This window comes from Planococcus citri, chromosome 3, assembly GCF_950023065.1.
Source record: "Planococcus citri chromosome 3, ihPlaCitr1.1, whole genome shotgun sequence".
Classification (NCBI taxonomy): Eukaryota; Metazoa; Arthropoda; class Insecta; order Hemiptera; family Pseudococcidae; genus Planococcus; species Planococcus citri.
In genome coordinates this window covers 52178999-52204157 of record NC_088679.1, presented here as the reverse complement: position 1 = coordinate 52204157, position 25159 = coordinate 52178999, and the positions used below count along the sequence as shown (strand labels likewise).

At 33.5% G+C, this 25159-nt stretch overlaps 1 protein-coding gene across 2 annotated transcripts in view; it reads left to right on the top strand.

Annotated features, from left to right (window-relative positions):
• LOC135840200 (pyrokinin-1 receptor-like) overlaps window positions 1-25159 on the top strand; it is a 99728-nt gene that overhangs the window by 30485 nt on the left and 44084 nt on the right. Inside the window, exons 1-2 of one of the 2 annotated variants that reach the window (XM_065356601.1) lie at window positions 7735-7876; window positions 7950-9074. In XM_065356601.1, coding sequence (XP_065212673.1) covers window positions 8716-9074 — 359 coding nt within the window. In that variant the 5' untranslated portion in view covers window positions 7735-7876; window positions 7950-8715. Of the gene's footprint in view, window positions 1-7734; window positions 7877-7949; window positions 9075-25159 lie in introns of those variants that run through there. The other variant, XM_065356600.1, reaches the window with a different exon arrangement.

Genomic DNA, 25159 nt, shown 5'->3' with positions numbered 1-25159 from the left:
TGGGCGAATTCCAAGCAACAGAAAACGGAAATAAACGTGCGATTAATACCACAAAAAATAAATTGAAAGAAAAAACACCGAACGAACTCTGGTAATTTCCTGCTTAATAATATTGTTTCAACAGATACGGATTTATGAGAAATCGATTCGACTGAATCGTTTTATTCCTTTCACGCCGAATACTTGTTCATCATTCTGGGTCAATTTTTTTCCCCAGTGTGGTTCCTAGGGTGTTTCCAAACAACATTATATTTTCCCCAAATTTTTTGCTCGTATCAGTCTCGAGATATTTGGTGGGACCTGGGAACACATACATATGTCCCATCGGTGTTGTACAATAACAAAAATGCCCCGGGACAGCGTATGTCCCAGCAGTTTATAACAATTCGTAAGAATTTCCTATGTATTTTGATTTTTGAATAAAAAATCGCTTATACCTAGAGTTGCTTTGATGAGAGCTTAAAAATTGCGAATGGTCTTACTATCAAATGATTCTCGACAATAATATGCTCTACAGCTGGGAACTTATCGTCCCAACATTTTGGTACACAGCTAGCGATATTTTTTTTTTTTTTTTTTTTTTGTAAATTAGTAGGAAACGTAATTCTTACCAAACGCTTAATCGCACCAACCAAGTAGTTTTGGCATTTTTCCAAACTGTGGGTACTCACATTTGTCTGGAAATTTTGTTAATAAAAATCATTTCTGCAAGATTGACTCTTAAAAGAAGTAGGTAGGTACACTAGACCGACTGGCTATTCAATTGTAAAATCATACATCAGAGGGGCGCTTATTTGTTTTGTAAACTGTAAGTCGAATGCGTATCTGACTTCTGAATAGAAGTGCAAAGGGAATAATGGACGAAGGGGATTTCAAGTATTTTGAAAAGTTTGTGACATATTCAATACAAGTAGATAGGTACCATATATACGTTCGTATACATATATGAAATAGGTATGCTATGTTTTCAATTGTTGCTTTCTGCTGACCATAGATGAATAATTGAAAATATATTTGTATGTATTTTACGTTATGTAGGTAAGTACGAAACTTTCGCCCGATTAATTTCACATAAATCGTTCAAAGCAGAAAACAAAAACTATTTGACGTCAAGATATTTACGTAGGTACTTTTCTGTGTTAGTTTGTAAAAAGCGTTTTGCAACAATTTATCATGTGTCGTGAAACGACATTCGAAAGAATGAAAAAAATGTATATTTTTGTTGTTGATCGTAGATATGTAGGTGTGTAGGTATAAATGTAGACCAAACCAAATATTTATCTACGGGAAAAATTTTCTCGAAAATAGGTGCGTAGTCCTATCAATAAAGCGCTTCTGCGTTTATTGAACTGGAAAGTTTTATTTTTAGATACTTCGAATGAAACTTATAACGTTCAATTATAACACAATTTTTTATTGGATGAATCACCCCATGTTCTGGCATTTTTTTAGCTAAAAAGAGGGCCAGTTAAAATCAAAAGAAGGGAATTAAATATGTCTTACAATTTTCTTAAGCCTGCCAATTATAAATATAGGGCAGAACCTGTCAGATACCCTTTTGGTGAATATTTTTCCACTTGCTGAAGTTTGAATTAAACACATACTTAACATGTATTGAACTAGGATATGTTCATGAGTGGAAAAAATGATGACAGAACCTGACAGATACCATTTTGGTGAATTTTTTCCCACTTGCCAAGTTTGAATTAAATACCTACTTAACATATGTATTGAACTAGGATATGTCGTTCATGAGAGGAAAAAATGATGCTCTTTTCGACGACTTATTTACATTTAAAAAATATTAGTTTATTCGTAAGAAGGTACCTTGGTACTACACTACATATACCTATAGATGCTTGGCATTTGAAAATCATATAAATCATTTTTTTATTTTCTTTTTTTTTCTCTTACATCGTAAAATACGGCGACAACATGTATCTTTCATATATGGTATGAACTTTGATAAAGTATTTCATCTTTATTATTTCTTCCATGACAGCAAGAATTAGGATTTTTTGTGGTTTCGTTGTTGTTTTTTTTTTTGAACCCTAAGTCCTCTACGTGTTTCTTTTCAGCTCGTAAGTCGGTATTAAATTCTAGTATTTTTACCGAAACGGAATCTATAGCGGTTGTTTATTTGTTAGTTATTGGAGGTTTTTAGTCGTTATCACTTATTTCCAAAACGGATGACTAGCTGAAGTTTATATTACAGCTATTTACTATAGCTCCCGGCTATTGATACGTTGGGGAAGAATTTAAGTAAATAATTTACGATTACGAGGGAAATAGATTGTATCGAAGAAATTTTCTTCTATGTTTACGATCTTTTAAGTATAGGATTGGTCAAAGAAATATTTACAACAGCCACGGCCGAAAATTCTATAGAAAATGGTGAAATCTTGCACAAATGTTTCGATGAATAACCGTGAACATATATGTACTTACTCGTACATTTAGTGGACATTACATATAACACTATTTACTTCGAAAATCAATATGTCGCACTGTCGCAGCAATGTGGCTGAAGTACCACATGCCTATATTTAAGGTTAATAACTCAATGAGACGTAAGTATATATATTGATCTCTTGGCAGGTGAAAAATCGCAGAGAAAAATGACATAGGTACCTATAACGGTCTATTTTTAAAAAATTATCGTCGAAACGACGTGAATCGAAAGAATAACGACGATTTTTGAGAAGATTAATAATGTTAAAATTTTGCAAAATTTCTGATAAGAAGGGCACCTTTCAACGAAACTTTCTTATACCATACTCGTGATAATGTGACTAAATAGCGAGGAACATGTCCGAGAAAGTTCCAACTTGAAAGTTGAATTTTCCATCTGTTATACTGACATCGTAAAGTTTGTAAATTAATCTTCATGTCGGAATATTGTACGTACTTAGGTACTGACGAAAATGACAAGCAAGTATTTGCAGTTTTTTTCTCATTATAAAAATTGCAAATTGTCGACATTGAAAATTTTTATTGAAAAATTATATTTCTCGGCTACTCGCAAAATTAATTCCCTTTTTTTGGTTTGGATTTTTCGGAGAGATGAGTGCATTGACTTCTTTCAAGGCAAAGAACTGTCATTTTTTCATAGCCTAAGGTAGGTAAGTATGTTTTGTGAAAATCTCATTCAAGATGGAAAAGTTTGGATCCAATTTCTTTATTGTTTATGTGACATTCTATATCTCTCTTACACTCGAACTCATCGCTTTATTTTGTACAGAACTTTGTTGATAGTAAATAAATATGAGTAGGTAGGTAGGTAGGTATTTGAAATGCATGAAAAGGACTTTCTATTTTGGAGTGAAAAACATCAAAAAATTATCCCTAACTCCTAAACACCAATTCGAATGGGTACCTACTCATTTTGTTAACTATTCTGGATTCTAGCCCTCTTTCATTAAATAATACTGGTGTGACTGTGAAATAAATTTACGCTCGAATGTATTGGTTAATAGTATTATGTAACATGAAGGTAGGTAGAGGTGCCTACTTGGTATGAAAATGTATACTATTCCTTCTCCAATTACCACTTGTAGTACCAGCTTATATTAGTGAAAAAAGTTTTCTAAAATTAGGCTTCGGCTTGAAAATGAAGTAAGAAATTTCTAAACCGGAACCACATTCTTCAACGCCACTTGTTCCGTAGCTGAAAATGAAGTTGAGAATACTTTTGAATAGTGTGGTTTGAGCATGTAAAATTTCTATCATATACATACCTTAATAGTGTTCAGCTTTAGTAACTAAATATACTTCCCGTTATTGCTACGGCGGATTTTCGTAAGACATAACCTCAAACGGTTTTGTTGGAAGAAATGCTAAGTACAACTAATACATACAACACCACTCGACATTGTTTAAAAATTCTAACTCTATTTTTTTCACTTAATTAAGTGGTACATCAGCAGCCTATTCAAATTCTTTTTAGTGTTCGTTGTTTTTGGTAATGAGATAATTACATACCTATTAGTAATTAATAGGGTAAAATTTTCCAAAAAAAAAAAAAAAAAAAATGAGAAAAAGGTGGACCAGGTTGGCTCTTCTTTGATGGATTTTATTAATTAAAAAATTAATCATGCATTTAGTGATAACAAATTTAAAATTCAAAACAGTAAGGAAGGATTGTAAATTTTGAAATACCTAGAAAAGTTAATGAGAAAGATCAGGATTTAGAAATGCTCTGAAATCTCACAGCGAATGAGCGAATCAGAAATTATCCGAAATCACACGTCAGGTTAAGTTACAAAATAAATCACACCGCAGATTATAATGTAAAAAGTATACTCCAATTTGTATTGGATCACAGGTCACTCCCTCTTTTTGATGGGGTTAAAATTTGAGAATGAAATTAGGATAATGGTTAGACACAGGTGATGAACTGAGCTACAGTTTGATTTTGATATTGATGTAGAGTGGTTGTCGAGTGAGCTCTCATACATGCGCCTTTGCTATAGTGTTTTATTTAGATCTAGAATTACCTGATAGGCCATTCATTCTCACAATCAGTAAAATAAATTGATTTTCTTGTTGTGATTTTGAATTAATTTTCTTCATTATGATTTATAATACATTTTTTGAAAAACAATTTAGGATAGAGATTTCAGAGGTATCTAATATTTGATAATATTGTATTTATTTTCAACGTGGTGAAGAAATTTATTTTCTATTTAGTGAAGAATTTTTCTGTGGTAATTTTAAATTGAATTGTTTTCAATTCGAATGATTTTTTTGGTGATGAGTGAGTGTTTTTATGTTGATTTCAGATGAATTTTTTTGCATTACTTTGAATGAATTTTGTGTGTTGATTTTGAACAAATTTTTTCATAAGAGTGTTTTAAATTAATTTTTTCAAGATGATTTCAAAATGCTTTTTTTGGAGCAGATTCGCACTGAATTCTATTTTTAATTTATTTTTAAAAATTTGTGTGAGAGTTTGGAATGGAATTTCAAATTTCAAATGCGTTTTTGAGGTGATAAATTTGAACCGTTAAAAATTAGGTGCTGAAGATGTCAATTTATGAGGCCATCAAAGTAAAAGTCATCGTTATTCTGCTCTAAATTCACCAATAAAAATAGATAATTTATTAGATCAATTATCTGGGTAGAAAAGAATTTTTAAATTTTATTCCTTTTGAGTGAGGTAATCAATTTTTTGGGGTGATGTCTCGAGGTGTCCGCTTACGATTTCAACGGGGTCGAGGTTTTCGGGAACAGTCAAAATTTCAGCTGTCCAAACTGATTTGTCGATTTTTTGCAAATTTTTGAAAATTTAAAAGTTGACTATTTTTATTTATTTATGTTTCAAAAAAAAAATTTATAACCTAATTCAGTAAAAATGAAAGAAAATAATCCTGAAACTTAGGTAAATCGTATATCAACTCCTTCGAACCGAATTTCATCATTTCAGACAATTCTGGTGCCTACAACACGATTTTGGGGAAACTTTGAAATAGAATGCGTGGAAATTCATTTCGGGCAGCTAAAAACCAAGTTGTGGCTTATCGTTGATCTGGTTGAAGAGTGGGCTTATCCACATTTGAGCTGATTTTCAGGCGGACACCACGAGTTCGTATTTTTAACGAACATTATCAACTATATAATATATACTTAGGTATAGTAAGTATTTTTCAATGATTAATGATGAAGAATGCTGGTCAAAAACACGCACTTGAGGTGTCGACCTGAAAATCGATCCAAATGTGCATAAACTCCTTAAATCGATCGAGAATAATTATTTATATTGTTTTTTTTTTTTTGCTGGAAAAACTAATAAATTGATAAAATATTTCAAAATAGAATCCCGAAAACATACCATTTAATGAGTCACACGACTTTTCATGATTTTTCGAGATTTGACTCATTTTTGGAGCACAGAGGGACATTGTGTGGGTGGGACCCAAAAAATAAGTTCATATTTGTGCTTGGCGACCTCAAAAACATTCCATTCGATATATCACTCTACTTTTTGATGATTTGAGGAGTTGGACCCAGAAAATAAGTTGGTATTCGTATTTAGCAACCTCGAAAACATACCATTCGATATATCACTCGACTTTTCACGATTTTTCCAAATTTTGACCCCCTTTTCGGGGCACAAAGGGGCTTTGAGGAGTTGGACCCAGAAAATAAGTTGGTATTCGTATTTAGCGACCTCGAAAACATACTATTCGATATATCGCATGTCCAGATTCGTTTTTCAAATATATGATTCAACTGTGTGTTACTTGAAAAATCAAGCAGCCCCACCAACCCTTGGGGAGGGTTGAAGACCAATCAATGGTGGTGTGATTAATAGTTGGGTAAAAAGACTTTGTAAAAAAAATTTCAGCCAAAACGAATGATATTAAGTGGTAACTTTGATCAATTATTTAACTGATCTTTTTTAAAACACCTACTCTTTCCATCCCTTTTTTTTAGGCACCCCTCTTGAAGGATGGGTATTGAGCGTAATAAAAAATTGTCGAGAATTTGAAGGGGAACATTTTTAGTCATGGTAGTTTTTCTCGTAAACCTAATATTTTCGGAGTAAATCGCAAAAAACGTGAATTGGAACCGGTTTTAGCCCCATAAATATATTATAGCTCCACAGGTAGGAGGGTAGGGTTTTTTCTGGTAGTTCAGTCTTAAATTTTCAAAAACTCGCCAAAAATTAAACAATAGCAATTTCAGCAGCTGAAATTTTGGTTATGGGAGTTTCAATCAAACCACCGTCTACTTGTAAGAATATAGACTAAACCATCTTTATAAAGGTCAAAATCACAATTACATTTCTTTTTTCAGTCCAGTTCGATGTACTATTATGGTAGTAGGTAGGTGCCTATCAGTAGTGTAACTCGACACCCCTTTTGGGAGGGATTTTGATATCAAAATACAAGATATTATACAAAAACAGCCGTCGCGAGCGAAAAATACATTTTTTCAGGGTGTCTGGGGGGGATTTTGTCCCCCCCCCCGTATTTACGCCACTGGTGCCTATTCATTTTAGTTTTTAAAATGAAAATGAGCCGTGAAATCCTTAATTTTCTGCCCAAAAACTCAGCAAAACACTTGTTGGTATGTTTTTTCCTGGGGCTGGAACGATGAACGAGTGAGTTGATGGTCTGTATAGTTCATAATGCAGTCTTGAGCATGGGCGGTATTCATTGAGATTCGGCCTTTGGAGTTTGGTTTACCTATCTCTCTCTGTCTCGACCAACCGGCAGAATTTAATTTGCATTAGCGATACAAAATGGGTAGGTACTCGTAACTATACTCTATTAATAACCAATACAATTCAGATATCTCTCCGAAGCTTAAAACAAGGAAGTTGATACATGAGTTCTAATCCTCTTTGGGAAAATCGAGCTAATGATGTAAAGGTGGACTTCAAACTCGAAAGAGCGAATAAGATCGAACAAATTTTGACCGAATAATCGGTCATCGCATCGCTGATGTTTTTGTTATTGTTATTTTCATAAACGCGATTAGTACCTATAGAGATAATTTTGGTATAAAACGCACTCGAGGCAAGAACTAATTAGCAATTCAGATGATATTCTCGTAATGACAGTTATTAAAAACCTGTAGCTTTTCGCCATAGGCAGAATGTTGACTGGTCAGTGTTCGACTAGTCAGTTGTCGCGACCAGTAGCGAGTAGGTAGGTAGGCAGGCAGGTAGGCAGGTACATATAAGTCGTACCAATTGTATACACTTTTAAGGATTTGTCTCCATATGACCACTATCGAAATGACCTGATCGTCTATATGGTATAAGATAACCAACTCTGGTTGACCAGTCTTTATCAGAGAGTTTGGTTTAAACGGTGATAAAAAAAAATTGAATAAATGGCTTAAATAATTGCCTCTTTATTACGATCATGTAAGGCTATTTAATATTAGCGGCGTTATTTTATTTATAACGTATTCGTTAACGTGTAGCATTTTAATTGCAGGTATGGAATTCATCACTCGTTCATGTATAAGATGTTACAACCGGTTGATTCGACTAACTTTAAATTCCTAGTTACGATGGCGAGCACTGTGAAGTCTGCGGCGTTCGATAAACCAGTTTAATAAACTGAAGGAAAGCCAGATTTTTAACATTTGTTTTATCAGATACGAAAAATTTAGCAGTGTCGGTTTGATGGGCTGTATCGAAAACAAGTTAACCAGCTTTAAGTGTTTTCGATACCAACTACACGCGCGTTGATTGAATTTATTAATTTATTAATTTTCGGCGTTGTGTATTAAAAAATCTAAAATTAAGTATTATCGTTGTGGTGTAAAATTAAATCGTGTGTATATGTATAATATTGAAAAATATCGTGACAATGACATTGCTCGCAATTTGTAAATTTATCGAGTTACGTGGTGCGCTTTTCAACTCGACTTTGTCGCGTTAATTACCTAAGTAGGTATTTTACTTTGATACTCGAATTCGGCTAAAAAGTTCGCTGTGATTGTTGTTAATCGCGTAAGACATGTGTGCCGTCGTCATCTTACGCATATTGCACGTATCGCGCCAAAATTTAATTTATAGTTGAATAAAAAAATGCAACTGCGATGCCGGATTTTATTACCATTCGTATCATCGTCGTCGTTGAGCCGGCGCTAATTACCAAACTAATCGGATTCGCGAACGTGGTGATCCGTTTGTGAACATGTTAACTTGAAAAACAAACACGTGTTTTTTTTATTAATATTTTTTTTTTCAAGAAAATGTATTCAAATAATACAACTTCGTATATGACCGATTCTTACGTGGTACCTGATAATTTCACCGAGTCGAGTAATTTGAGTGATTTTACGAGTTCGATTTCATTAAGTAATTTCACAAGTACATTTTCAGCCGAAAATGTCTCTAGTCGCGATTCTTTGTACATAATCATTCCAATGACCTTATTTTATAGTTTAATTTTTGTTTCCGGTCTTATCGGTAATGTGAGTACGTGTATCGTGATATTTTACAATAAGTATATGCACACTGCTACCAATTTTTATCTATTTAGTTTAGCCATATCTGATTTGCTGCTCCTGTTGTCCGCGTTACCAAAAGAAGTATACGAACTGTGGTTCAGGTAAGAAATATTTTACTTTATTATTTAAATTTGAAACAAGTATAGCGTATAGCTATAGATAGATATGTGATGAATACGTGCCTTTTTATGCTTATTTTTGTGCTCGCACTCACAATGATGCATTAACAAAATGCAGATGCCAGCATATCGTACCTAACTTACATCTACGAGTACCTACTTATCTTGTAATAGGTAGAAGAAGAAGCCAAGTGAGAGGGATGGTGTTTCTTCTGGGTGCAAATATTATCAAATATACAGCCAGGATGACACATAATAATTTCAATAGAAAATTGTTCAATAAAGTTGAGCTTTCTGATTTTTGCTTGAAATATTACAAATATCTTCTTTCACTTTCTTCGCCGGGGGAAATTTTTTTCAAGTTCAAAATTTCGATCACAATTTTTAAAATTTTTAAAAAATACCTTGATTTAGGTACATTATTTGAAAGACGCGATTTATGCCTTGTAACAGTTGTAACTTCTTGGTTATGTAACACCTGAAGACGTAAAGCACCCTTTCAAGTATTTCTTTTCTCGACAAATTCTAATTGAAAAGACAAATTCTAGTGTTTTGTTTAAGTAGTGGAAATACAATAGACGAAGAGGTATTTATAATGAATGGATAATGTTTTAAATCAATAATTCAGTGGTTTGCAACCTATTTCCATTACCCAAGTACCTACTTCGTATAAGTAATCAAAATTAGTTTCAAATTAGAGTTGTACCTAGTACCTATATGACCTATACCTACGACTTTGAAAATCAATCATAATTTTTATTCCACAATTTTTTGTACGTCTCACTGGAAAACTCACGTAGAAAGAAATTTAGTGAAATAAAAAAGGATAGATTTCTGATGTTTCTAAAGTTTTGATAGTGACCTTTTCTTTATGGGTACCTTTTGTGATATCTTCTAAAAGAACGATTGATATAAGTACCCTATGGAATAGAAATTATATTAAGTATACATATCACTGATGAAAAGTTCTAAAGAGTTTTAAAAATATTTTCTCACAAGTACATATACCTATATCCACGAAGGTAACAAATATATTCTCGTATTGTGTATTTTTATTGCACGTGTAAGTACATATTAAGTAGCTGATAGCTCAGTAGTCCATCTACCTACCATATGTTGGTATTTTCTACAAATGCAGTTGAAAATTTCTTTGTCACTATCTAGAATTCCTATACGTATTTATTGGCACAGAGCTACTGCTATACGTAGGTACTTATGCGTGCACGTGTTTATGGGAATTTCCTCCAACCATGGCTTCTCTCAATTAGCTTATCGAAAAAAAAATTGAATGAAGAAAACAATTATTTTTAAACCTCATTCAGGCATAGGTATAAGTATAACTTTTTTAGAAACGAAGGTTTTTTCATTTCATATCATTAATTTTCTAGGAATTGCAAACACGTAGTTTTGAACTGGTTTAAAATAAATTAACGATAGAAAAAAAGTTTTTCTTGCAGAAATTATAGGTTATAGTTAGGTGTACTATACAAATAGAGAGAAGCTACATATGACTAGAATAATTTGAATGTACATAAGTAAGTACGTTTACTTACTGCCATGCCTATCTATTCATCGAAATCTGGAAATTTGAATAAATGAAACCATTTTTGAGAAGCTTGATCTTCCATGATAAGTGTGCGCGAGAATCAAATAATGAGTAGGTATCTACCTAGTTAAATTATGCGAGGAAAGGAGTCCTCGGAGACTTTAGCTGACAAAAATTTTGTGCGACTAAAATCGAGTTTTTTTTTCTGACATAACAAGTTATATATACTTGTGGTTGAATTCTAACTTCAGAATAGCGTATCTGGAAACTAATAAATTTATTTTGTACAGTTTTATGGGGAAGACGGTCTACTAAACTTAATTATAATTTTACTTCTTGATTTGACAAATTTGTATTTTAAAATCTTGTGTTTTGATAAAAAAAATTAAATTCCTCTCCTGTTCCCTTTAATGTGATCCAAGATCAAATCCCATTGCCGTTACTCAAAAATGTCAGTCTTGGAAGTATTCCAGTAAAAAAAATAGGCACCTAACCTATACTTCAACGTTGCGACTTTAAAAGAAACCAGACCCGTAGCCAGGACTTTTTCAGTCAGGGCAGATGGAATTGAGGAGCAATATTCCAAAACGCCCTATGTCCATAAAAAAAAAAAATTTTAGTCTGGTAAATTGGCTATTTAGGTGGGTTTAAAACTTTATTTGGGTGAATTTATGATGTTAGGAGTGTAGCTATACACTTCATCCACCAGATACCGCTAAAAAAAATTCAATAAAAATGGACAAAGTGCGTTTTGGAACACTTTTTATTTTTAAAAACGCAATTCGAAAAAAATGCACGAAGGGGTGTTTTGGAATATCGCTCCTCAATTGTAACCAGGGCATGAAAATTTACCAAAATTTATGAGTTGTGGGGGGGGGGGGTGTCACGAATTTTGGTATTTGGTTAATAATTCAAGCAGTCATAGCCCTTGGGAATCAGTATTTCTAAAAACGATGGTATTCGAATGATGACTTTTTTTTTTTAGAAAAATTTAAAATTAAAAAAGAAAAGCAAATGAGCCCGAGTGAAGCGAGGGCAAAAGTTGTGGAAAGTCAGTATTTTGAGAGGTATAAAACAACGTTTTTTTTGTGTGTGATAAGTTACTTATAAAAAGTTTATTATTTTGCTTCAAAATTTTAAAATACTTATTTTAAATGATGATTTTTTTGGAAAATTTAAAATTGAAAAAAGAAAAGCAAACGGACCCGAGCGAAGCGAGGGCAAATCCCGAGAATTAGTATTATGAAAGGTATGAAAACGATGTTTTCTTATACTTATGACATACATATGAAGAAGTTTATTATTTTTGTTTCAAAATTTTTAAAAATCCGAATGATTATTTTTTTTAAGAATTTCAAACTTGAAAAAGAAAAGCAAATAATCCTAAATGAAGCGAGGCCAAAAGATTTCAAAAATTCAATCATGTTTTGAGAAGTAAAAATTAAAAGTTTCTTTATGGAGTGGGAAGTTTATTTTTCTCATTCAAACTTTGAACATTTCTTGAATTTGAACAATACCTGAGTTTTCTATGCGAGAAAAGAAGATGCAAATAGCACGAGCGAAGCGAGGACAAAAGCTCTCAAAAATGTGTAGGTAATTCAAAATCTAAAAAAGTGGACAAATGAGCCCTTTTCTACAAAATTTGTTCAAAATTCCGAAAAACCGGTAAAAATTGAAAATTTGAAGAAAAAGTATGACTTTTGGATAGAATTGTTGAAAAATAAGACTTTTAGTAGGACTAAAAGGACTTTTGAGAAAAAGTAGGACTTTAGTAGGACCCGTAGAACCTGTGAGACACCTTGAATATGCAATTATTTTGAATGGAAAATTGCAAAAAATGGAAAAATGATATCAAAATTTGTTTGAAAGAGGAGAAATTTGTGAATTCGTCCAGCTAGGGCAAATCGTTTTGCCAGCCAGGACGCCGCCCTTATGCTGGCTCTGGGCCTGAAAGAAACAATGCAGGGTTTTCAATAATATTGGGCATATGGTAGCTGGCGACAATTTCTGTGAGTTGGCAGCGCTGAGAGCTATATTAAAATAAATTAATTCAATGCTGCCAACCCACAAAAATTCTTGCCAGCTATGGATGAGATGATGAGAATGAAATTTACATTATGAACACGGATTTATTATCACCTTTGTGATCCTCTCGATCAATTGGGCTCATATTTTCAAAATCTTTTTGTGCCGATTCAAATCCAAAGAAATATTTTGAAAATATGTACCATTGTACCTGAATCGATCGAAAGGATCGCCAAAAAAATAACTCTGAGTTTATGTAAGTGCTGAATTTTCATTTTAACTTTCCCTGTAGGTACAGAGTTTTATTTTTTTTCGAAAACTAGAAAATTCTAAAATTCGCTGGGGGCGCCAAAACGGTTTGAAACCAACACTAATGGACTCGGGAGGTCAAAAATAGGGTACAAACCTAATTTTAGCCTTTTATGTCGATTTGATCATTTTTTCCTAAGAAATACTTAAGCCAAATTTAAATTTTCAAAAATTCACCAAAAATCGAAAAATTAATTTCAGTGCCCGAAATTTTTGCTGGTGATGTATTTTGGGATCCTCTTTCGATTCCTCTTCGTCCAGTTTTGTGCCATGGCGATACATATTACCTTGACCACCAAAAACAACTGTGGTTATTTTCAAGAATAGGTACTTCGCTATAGGTACTTTAGAAAAAAAATTCTCTCTCGGGTGACTTGACCTGAAATTAATAATTGTGTTTTACCGACTTTGCCGTGAAACGGAAAGTCAAGGTATTGTATTTGTCATGATGGTTGAGGATTTGGGTGGGGGTGGGTTTTCTTGACGAATTGAAGTGTGCTGATCACGATAAGACATATGGCGCAAAACGAGATAAGTTTATATATATACATATATATATATGGACCTAAGTATCCTCGACGTCACCGTACATAAACAGTACCTTTTGGTCACCAGGCTTTTAAATGCCTCCGGAGGTGTATTTACTTCATATTCGTAACCAGCACAGTTATAATAGTGCTTATACTCTTTTCCCCACTTGATTTACATGTTTTAAGTTTATACAAAAAAAATTTACGAGAATGGTACCAATTTGCCTCCGATTATAAACTGATCTCTTCCGTGACCTTGTGTATTTAAAAAGATATTGACTATACCAAATTGTCACCTGCTGCCTTGCCTAATAGATTACAACTACACTGGCTACGAATACGAAAATATAACACAACTGGGAGCATTTAAAAAGGCGGTGACCAAAAGGTACTGTTTATATGCGGTGACGTCGAGGGTATGTCAGTGTTGATGGAACAAAATTTTTAAAATCTGTATACAGTAGGTGTATACATGACCTTTTCGTCACCGGACAAACTTTTCCCCTTTTACGTTTCAGGGGAAAACAAACCGTTTGGACTTGGTATACACAGGGAAACGTCTTCGTCACCGGCAAAACGCCTCCGTCACCGATTTCGGTGACGAAGAGAACGCGTGAGTATATAAAAGGTGACGTAGAGGTACCGTTTGCATATCTATATATATAGCCGCATACAGGTAAACTCATAACGTTTTGTATAAAATACAAACTCACGTCCCACCTGTAACTTCGTTGCTGTGCATGCGCTCGACGCGTCACCCCATAGGCCTGATAGTACTCGATGTTAGGCCGCGTTATATTCGTTAACTTGATTTTTGGGTCACCTGTGGAGAGGTATCTCATTGCCGAAACATCAATTTTTTAGAAAAGCTTTTTTTTAAAAAGTCCCATACATCTCTGTTTTTCGCAAATAGATTTTTAACAAAGCATCCTACAAAAAAATAACCAGCTCTGAGCAGAAAGGAAATTTTATGCTCTACAATTTCCTTCATGGCATTTTTTTCATAGGATGCATACTTTCCTCGTAAAATCAATGTTAATGTTGAAAAACACGAAAATTCGGACCTGTATAATCAGCTCTAAATTAAAATTGAGCAGTCAAAAATTCATTTTAGGCGATTTTTGACCACGCGACGTGAAAGAGGAGACCTTCAACCACCAGAATCACCAAACAGAACTTAAAAAATGATTATTGGCATTCTTGGCAATAAACACCTTTTCCTTATGTCCTAGTACATAATAATTAGGCTATGCACTCATTTGAAAATTGAGTCAAAAGAGAAAGTGTATAAACAGCAATCTCACGTCCCTGCTCAAACTTTGCCAGAAGACTCCCCACACCTTCTAGATTCATATGGCACCTCATCGAAAAGTCACGTCCTAAAAAGGTTACGAGTTTGCCAAAACGTTATGAGTTTGCTGGTTAATCTATAAAAAAGTTACGAGTTTACCCCCTAGAATATTTATATATTTATTTATAGGTATATCAATTTATGTATAAATTTGTGCCGGGCTGAACTCAAAAGCTCCGAACTTTAAGTCAAAACTGATGATGGCAAAATATTGCTTTGATACTGAACTAGAGAAATTTTTAATTTGGTCGAAATCGATTCGGCCGTTTACGAGATATGAACGTTTAAGTGTGTTTCAACGTTATGGATAAGCTGAAATTTGTGTAAACCATTATATCTCGAAAACGGCTCACCCCCAACAAACAGATCGGGTGGTTAGGGTGTGTAGGTTGCAGATTGGTGCGCCGGAGGTCGGGTGTTCGAATCCCGCGTGAGTCAAGAGGCAAAATTTTTTGTTGATTTTCTGTTAATTTTTTTGCCAATTTTATCCGTCCAAAATTTTTTTGCCATAAAAAATCAAAATTTTTCAAAAATTTTTAGTGTAATTTTTGTTTAAACAAAAAACATCAAGTTTTTGGTAAATAGCCAGTAACTTTTGATAATTTTTTTTGGCGAATTAATAGTAATTTTTAGTAAATAAAATGATCAGTTATTTTTGGTGAATTACTTGTAATTAAAGTTAGTCGAAAATTTTGGTAAATTGCTTGGGTAATTTTTGGTAAATTGGTATTCCAATTGGTAAATTTTCGTAAATTGCTGGGGTAATTTTCAGTTTTTCAATAAAGTTGGTTGAAAATGTTGGTGAATTACTGGGGTAATTTTTGGTAAATTGGTAAATTTTAGTAAATTGCTGTGGTAATTTTTGGTATTGTTAAATTAGTGGGGTAATTTATTTTGTTGAATTGGTGTCAACCTTTGGAAGTAACTTACTGGGGTAATAAAAAATTGGTAAATTAGTGGGGTAATGTCTGGTAAATTACTGCGGTAAATGTTGGTAAATTGTTGGGGTTATTTTTGGTAAATTGTTGGGGTTATTTTTGGTAAATTGGTAAATTTTGGTAAATTGGTAAAAACCTTTGGCAGTAAATTACTGGGGTAATTAAAAAAGTCGGTAAAAAATTGGTAAATTAGTGAGAAAATGCCTGGTAAATTACTGAAGTAAATGTTGGTAAATTGCTGGGGTAATTTTTGGTAAATTGAAAAATTGGTAAATTAGTGGGTAATGTCTGGTAAATTACTGAGGTAAATGTTGGTAAATTGCTGGAGTTATTTTTGGTAAATTGGTAAATGTTGGTAAATTGGTAAATTTTGTAAAATTGATAAATTTTGGTAAATTGGTAAATTTTAGAAAATTGGTAAATTTCGGTATATTGGTAAATTTTGGCAAATTTTGGTAAATTGGAAAATTGGTGAATTTTGGTAAATTGTTAAATTTTGGCATATTGGTAAATTTTGGTAGGTATATTGGTAAATTTAGGTAAATTTTGGTAAATTGGTGAATTTTAGTAAATTGGTAAATTTTGGTAAATTGGTAAATTTTGGTATATTGGTAAATTTTGGTAAATTGGTAAATTTTGGTATATTGGTAAATTTTGGCAAATTTTGGCAAATTTTGGTAAATTGGTAAATTGGTAAATTTTGGTAAATTGGTCAATTTTGAGGTAATGTCTGGTAAATTACTGAGGTAAATGTTATAAATTTCTGGGGTTATTTTTGGTAAATTGGTAAATTTTTGTAGCAAAGTCGGTTAATCTTGCGAACTGCGCAAGATGTTTTTTCTAATTATTTTATATTTCTATGTCTATACGGTTATAGCTGATTAAATATGAATAAATTTCGATGCCAATTTCAATTGTATTTCATGGTCGGTTACCGCATCGGTAGTATTTTTCTTCTGATGGTCATTTCGATGTAGATTCTTGTATGTAGGAATAATATTAGTATGTAACCTATCAATGATCAAAGGACAGCGAGAATCATTTAAAATATGTATCGAACTTGGTAAATTTCAAAATTATGCCAACAGAATGCTCAAGTAGGAGTTTGACGAAAAAAGTATTAAAGTAGCGTTATATTTTTCTACAATTAACATAAATTCATTGTAAAATTAATTCGACCAATCTCAAAGTAAACCGTACCTAAGGATAAAAATCGGTCAACGTATCGTGAATTCGAGATCCAATTCGATTTTATTGTTATGCGGCGTTATCTCTCTCATCGTCAATGAAGAATACGAGTAGGTAACTAAACTATAAAATAAACCCAAGTATTATCATCCTACTCGAGAACCTTCACCTCTGAAAAGTTGCTAACTTGATATTCGAGTGTGTCTGCAAATTACCCAGTGTTATGCGTCGTCGGTCGCGGTCAATACGATTCTTTATTTACTTTTATGTGCTATACCGAGACCTACTCGTATTTTTGTCACCGGTTTTGAGAAGATTTTTCGTTAAAATGATGATAATTTTTTTTCATGGGAGAAAAAAGGAAACTTTAGAATCCTTTATAGGTAGGTAGGTAGTAGGTACTTTTGGTAGACTAGATATGGAAACGCTCGAAATCGCGTAAATTTATTTTCACATTGTAAAATGAAGACGTATTATTCAACTAATGTGAAGTTTATATTTTGAATTCGTTGACCTCTTTTGATTATTACTGGGGACGAATTTAGAAACACGTACCTACTTAAAGACGAGTCTTTTTTCAAAACATTTTCGTGAGTAACTATAACTCTAGTTGAGAATAAATGTTCATTGTTTTTTACCGTTTTGGCGCCAAGGGGAATTAATTTTCATTCGCGATAAATTTCTATCACCTACATTGCTGTCAGTAAATGATAGAGTTATGTCGTTACTTCAGAGTAAAGCGAGTTGTGTTGATTCTCTCAATATTTTGGTAAGTTTCGTTGTCGCGTAAAATGTTTTTTCACAACGTTCGGGAATTTAGGAATTTATTGGAATTGAAAGTCTCCGGTGATACGGATGAAAGAGGAATTTAAAAAGAGGAGAGATATCAATTCGAAAAATACAGGAAGCTTCGAGCGTTGAAACTGAATTTTCATCATTTTCAAGAGTCGAATATCTACACGTATTTTGCACATAAAGTACTTAGATACCTACCGCGGGTGTTTGCGATTATAGAGTAATTACGAGGTTCGCCTCGTTTTTCATCATTTTTAGTTTCGTTTTTTTGCAAAAAAAAAGCAAGTCGTAGCCCCTGGGTAGCTAAGTAATACTTGATATGCATCTTCGGTGTCTATGTTTATATATTTCATAAAGAATGAGAGAATTGTATCATTAATCAGCAGGCGTGATAATTTCTTCATTTTTTTATATGGCTAAAGACTAGATTTGTTATTTTAATCACTTGGAGCAGTTTACGTTTTTTTTTTTTTTTTTTTTTTTGTGACTTATACAAACATTATGTAGATGGCCTAATCCAATCGTTCTTTTGATATACATATATGAGTAAAAAATAAAAATAAAACAGACTGTAGGTACTATACAGACATATTTTGTTTGCCAAGCGAAACATTGTCATTTTTAAATGGATTTAAGTAAGTATTATAACTCTTCCGAGTAGGCCTGGAACCAAAATTTGGAAGGTCAATTCAACATGCAGAGCTTTTTGGAATTATTAAATGCATCTGAAAAAGACACATTGATTAATCGATAGGGGTTCAGTTCTATTTTCACGGTCATTGTGACGATGTGAAACGCATATGAATAAACAATAAACAAACTATGTTTAAAATATGGAAGTAGGCAATGAAGTTGATGTTGTTCTAGAATCATAAGTAGGTATGTTAAAAAAAATTGTGCGCTCCACTTCTTTTATTCTGGTATGATTGTTTGTAATGTTTTACTAAGTATTAGGGGGCTCCAGGGATATAAAATTGAAATACTTACATAATTATGTTACCTATGTCTTATGTTTCACAGGGTTTGAGAAAAGTGTCTATTTCTACTACATTCATTGTTACTTATGTATTTAAAGTTACCCATCTCATTCTAAAGGTTCGTTCCTCCGTACCCGACAGCCCGTGTAAGAGACACATGAGGCAGGTTTATTCACTTTGTCAATTTTTTGGCAAAACTATCAAAATTAGGGAATCTATTGCTTCTAAACGATGTAATACTTAATACCTAGGTATACAAGAGTAGTACATATCTAAATTGACTGAGAATTTTTTGAACCGGGCAAAGCTAAATCGAAAGAGCATGTATTTATCACCAGCCAAACTTTCACATGTGTTGCGAATTTAATTCATTTATCTCGTTATTCAAAATATTATCGGTTATCGTTACGTTATTTGTAATCGTTTGTTTACGTAATGTTTTTGTATAGTCTGCGCCACCTCCTCCTGCGGTTTTTAAATTTACCTAATTACAATTTGGCTATTTCAGAATCTTAAAATGTACGTAAATTTTAGTTTGACCGTTATTTTTATTCGAGTTCATTCACCTATTGACCGTCTTATGGCATGTTTATGTTTTGATGTGAGTTCTTTGAACTCTTAGTTCTATATCACGATACTTTTCGTATCTAGGTAAATGTTATTCTTTTTTAAACACCAGAAAGTTGTGGATTTTGTATCCGATTTTCGCTCTTTTACACAAGATGCTTCAGTTCATTTTTCGATTTTTGATGAATTTTTGAAAATAAAAAGGTCTGAAAAGGCCATAGCCAAAAAAGGTAATTTTTCAAAAATCTGGAATTTTTAAAATATGGCTGGTGGCTGCAGAATGGCTTGAAACCACTTCTAATCGACTCGGTATTTTGAAATTGGACTACGAAATTGATTTTAGCTTTGCAATTTCATTGAAGGAAATTTTATGGAAATTTCAACTTTCAAAAATCTGCTGGAGACTCCATTACCTGTTTCTAATAAGTAATGATTCGAAACTGTTTCCAGTTGTTTCGAAGAGAGGAGGAGGGTCAAAAATAAAGTAGGTCTACATACCAAATTTCAAGTTTTTAGATAAATTTAGTGAAATTAATTTTTCTCATTTTTGGCTCACATTTGATGATCAAAAATTCACCAAAAATCGAAAAATGCACTTTAGTATCTGAAATTTTGGTTGGTGATATATTTGTGCATGCTCTTCCGATTTATAGCTTTGTCCGGTTCAAAAAATTTCCTGTCAGTTGAGATACCTACCTAATTTTATATCACCAGGTTGATGATGTAGGTATATTTTTTGTTCTTTTCCTCCTTAGAATGGCAATAGCTCTTGGCTTGAACATTTTCGGATGAAAATGTATTTTTTTATGTAGTAGTTTTTACATTGGTTCTAGGATAGATGATGATAGCCTAGGTAGGTAGGTACTCGTATGTAGGTAATTATAACTAAAAAAAAAAAAAAAAGTAATTTAACTGGACGATTTATTAAAAATTCTCAATTTTCAGTATCTCGATCTATTCAGTCATTGTCATTGCATCAAAAACAATCGGAGGTAGATTTGTGAAATGAATTAAGTAATTTTTTCAGACGGTATACCTATATTTTCTTAATTTATTGTGGGTGTTTTCTTATTATTGTTATTTTGTTTCACGAAACATTATTAGGTAGCTTAAAAGTACCTACCTAGTGCTTCATTTTACTCCCCCCCCCCCATCAAAAGAAAAGGTACGCCGTACGCCACCAGCTTCCAACTTTTTTTGTTGTTGAAAAAAATGCTCAGATTTAATTTGAAATCAATTCATTTTTACTGGTTTTTTTTTTTATTAAGGCTTCCTTATTATGTGTATTTTCTTCTTTCGCTTCGTTATTATCAGAACAATTTCATGAAAAATATTGAAAAAAAACGTCATATTCGTGTTTTAGAGATAGGTACTTACTGGGAATGGATACTTATGGTACAATGGTAGATAGCAGATACGTTGTTTAGAACAATACGTAAGTAAGAAAATAAAATAAAACGCATGTGCAGTAGGTATTTAAGTGTTATTAATCGTATAATACAAAAAATAATTCTTTTTCCCCTCAATAATGAGTTCATTGAATTCTTTCAGTTTTTAAACAAACGTTTTAGAGATATTCACCCAACAACGTTCATCTTCATTTCTGTAGAAAAAATAACCCAAGATTATGGCATGTCCATAATAACATCACTTTAATAAGAAAAGTGTCATTTTTGTTTCTATTCTATCGTATTTATGCGGGTACAAAATAGTATTTTCATGGCCATCCAAGTATACGTCGGTGTTGACCGATACTTCAGCTAATACATCCGGGAATTTAATGAAACATCACATTTTTCAACATTAAAAATATCATTTACTTACTTGTACTTACTGCACACGCTGCACCTGTAGGTATACGCGACTATTTTCAGAAGATTAATCTAACGAATTTTATCCAATTAAAAATAATAGTGAACCGATAACGACGAGATATTATAGATGTTTTTGTTGGGTAAGTATATATTCTAATTGTGGAATGATTAAAGAATATTCATTAACAGGTAGGTAACGATTCACTTTTCAAGTTTACTCAGATTTCCTTTGAGAGATCGTTTTTTAAAATATGAACTTACCTATACTCGTTAAATTTTCAATCCCTTTTTCTAATGAAAAATTTCATCGTACCATCACATTTATGAAGGTAGATATAACGTGGGTAAGTACCACGTAAGTACATACAAGCGTAGGTATTGTTTGAGTTTTAATGACCAATCTTTGATCCTTAAAAAATATAGCTTCGAATAGCTTACCTACATTATGCTTAGTATACTCAAATTTCAAATTTAATCTCACTCTTACTGATTATCAATTCAAGTTTTACATTGAAAAAACAAGCTGCGAAAACACCCAACAAGACAGAATTTCCGGAGCTAAAGATGATTATTTTTCGAAGTTTGACAAAGGGTATAGGAGGATAAGGTACGGTTTTGGGCCCAGAAATGGATTTCGACGAAATTCACACCAAAGGTTACCCATGATGAGAAGATACGCTCAAAAAATTTTCAGACCCCCAGACCTTTTTTTCAGGGGGAGAGGGGCCAAAATGTGTTTTTTAAACTTTATTTTCCAGTGTTTCGCCAAAAGTAGATAAAAATTTCGCGTTTTTTTGTATCAATTCTTAATGGTGAGGGGAAGCCCCTGAAATTTTTTCAAAATTTTTCGGACCATTTTTCACCAAATTGTGGCGTTTTGAAAATTTTGAGCGGCCATTTTGTAAAGAAGTTGCGGAGGTACAGTCACCATTTTTTCCCCTAAAATATGTTATTTAGTCAAGATTATACCATAAAAGTTTCAACGAGTTTGAGTTGGTGCAACATTGTCAAAAAAAATAAAAACTGACCACGCGTCATATTTGCCGGGGGTTGAGCATGATAGTCCACGGCGCTATCGTGGGAAGTAACGTAGCGTTCGCGCGCGTTACTGTCGTTCGTGGTTGTCTCGTAGACAAGTCAAATAGAGGGGGGGAAATGGGTGAACCACATACTCGTTATTCCGATCAAATATTTTTTGGTGAATATTGTCAAGAGTAGTGTGGTGAACAACATATTAAAATCCTCCCGACCCCTCCCACAGTGGATCACACCCCTTCAAAATCAGATTTTCGTTAAAAACTTCTAAAATATCAACTTTCGAGTAGAATGAGCTTTGTGATCATTTTATGTCCTCTCAAATACCTATCGAATGATCTATCAACCAACTCCCTAGCCCCAAGGGGGTGGCGCTACGATCCCTCGAAGTGACGTAATTTTTAGAAATGGGCTCCGTGAGCTTTTGGATTGATATTTGCATGTTAGGTAGGTAGGTACTAGGTAGGTAAAGGTACTTAACGAGGAACTTCCGCATTGAAAGTTTCAGATCTCCAGACCCCCTCATCCCATTTTTGAAAAACACCCTTTTTCTGGAATGGAATAAAAATTATTTTCTCAGCCCCATGTGAACCGATTTTTCTCATTTTTAAGTACGTTGTAAACATTTGTAAGGGGTGTACCCATAAGAAATTTCAACCCCCTCCCTTCATATTTACCCCCTCATAATGACGTTATGATACTGGTGTCGTTCGAACCTCCCAAGCGCAAATGTTGCGTCAGATTTTGTTTTACACTTACCCAGCCCCTGTAGAAGCTCCGGAGGGGCTGGGTGCGAGTAAAACGAAATCTGACGTTTGTATTTCCATTCGGGTAGTTCGGTTCACTTGAAAACTACACCAATATTATAAAAGTAGTTCCGTTTAAAAAACAGTAGAAATTGAGGAGGGGACTGAGGCCCTGGAGAGGCCAGGTAGGTGCAAAACAAAATCTGACATAAAATTTGTGCTCCGTAGGTTTGAAACATATGAAAACACCAATATCATCAAAATAACTATTATTTCAAAAATATTAAAAATTGAGGAGGAGGCTGAAGGAGTGAAGACACTTGGGGGGGGGGCTTGATGAGTGCAGCAGAAAATCTGACGTCATATTCGTGCTTAGTGGTATCGAATCATGCGGAAACGACACCTCACTCATTAATAGTTAATTCTTCCAAAATACTCATTTTAACCCCTCTATGATTCGTTTTTTCAAATTTTCACCATGACGGACCTGCCAAAACAAAAATTTTGAAAAAATATATGATATTGAGGGGTCGTAAATACATCCAAAAAACATGTTTAGAAAATTGTTCCTCGCAATTTTCATTGTTAAAAAACATGAAATAAGACGAAAAAACGTCATTTCGAGGGGTATATATGAAGGGAGGGGGTTGACATTTCTGACAATATTCACCAAAAAATATTTGATTGGAATAACGAGTATGTGGTTCACCCATTTTCCCCCCCTATTTGACTGGACTACGAGACAACCACGAACGACAGTAACGCGCGCGAACGCTACGTTACTTCCCACGATAGCGCCGTGGACTATCATGCTCAACCCCCGGCAAATATGACGCGTGGTCAGTTTTTATTTTTTTTGACAATGTTGCACCAACTCAAACTCGTTGAAACTTTTATGGTATAATCTTGACTAAATAACATATTTTAGGGAAAAAAATGGTGACTGTACCTCCGCAACTTCTTTACAAAATGGCCGCTCAAAATTTTCAAAACGCCACAATTTGGTGAAAAATGGTCCGAAAAATTTTGAAAAAATTTCAGGGGCTTCCCCTCACCATTAAGAATTGATACAAAAAAACGCGAAATTTTTATCTACTTTTGGCGAAACACTGGAAAATAAAGTTTAAAAAACACATTTTGGCCCCTCTCCCCCTGAAAAAAAGGTCTGGGGGTCTGAAAATTTTTTGAGCGTATCTTCTCATCATGGGTAACCTTTGGTGTGAATTTCGTCGAAATCCATTTCTGGGCCCAAAACCGTACCTTATCCTCCTATACCCTTTTCAAATTAAAAATCAAATTTGGGCCAAAAATTTCATTTAATTGAGTTGAAAAAGTAAAATCTATATGTGCCTCATTTTCCAACCTTTTTTTCTACCAAATCGATTTTGGAAGTCATTTTTAGTAGCATATAGAAGCTACCCATTTTTACTGACCAAACTCCAGCTTGTTAAGAATTGAGCTTTAGCTCCAGTGACCAATACCTGAAGAGAAATGCGTTCTTTCTCCGAAGACTAGCAGTGGAGCTCCTCAACTCTACTCTAACAATTCTGAGACTCCCACGAGACATTTTAAAAATTAGCTATCATCCCAAAACATTTTCGTAACCGTCCAAATAAACTTTTTTTTTGGCGCCTACAAAAGCGATCGATGGATCTGCATGTTCTTGACTAGCTTGACCGGCTGCACTCCATCCTCCATAATGTTTCCAAATTCTCAAATCTCAAATTTTGTTAGAGGCTCCAAAACAGCTTGAAACTATCTACTCACAATTGATCTGGGAGCTAAGTGTCGTATATAGGTACCAAATTTTAGCTTTCTGACTTGATTGAATGATATTTCGTAAAAATTGTAATCTTCAAAAGTTTTCTGTGAGCTTCAGAGCTACTTAAAGCGGCTTAAAACCGCTTCTAATAGTTATTACCCAATTCCAGATTTTTGGTTTTCCTTTAGCCTTTTAATTTTAAAAAAATCTCCCAAAAAATTATGTGCCCCAGAATAAATTCTTATGCGAGAGGAGAAAGACCCCTCTCACACTCGCTTTCTTATCGCCATTGAAAAGCACGAAAATATTAAATAAATTTTCAAATTGCAATATCGCCTTTAATTTTACAAAAATATGCAAATATCTATAGAAGGCATTTTTTATCGGAAATTCTATTTTCCACAAAGTCCAAGTTTTTCAATTTTTTCAGCATTTTAAACTTGATTTTCAGAGAAGGAAAATTTGAGAAAATTGAAAAATTGAT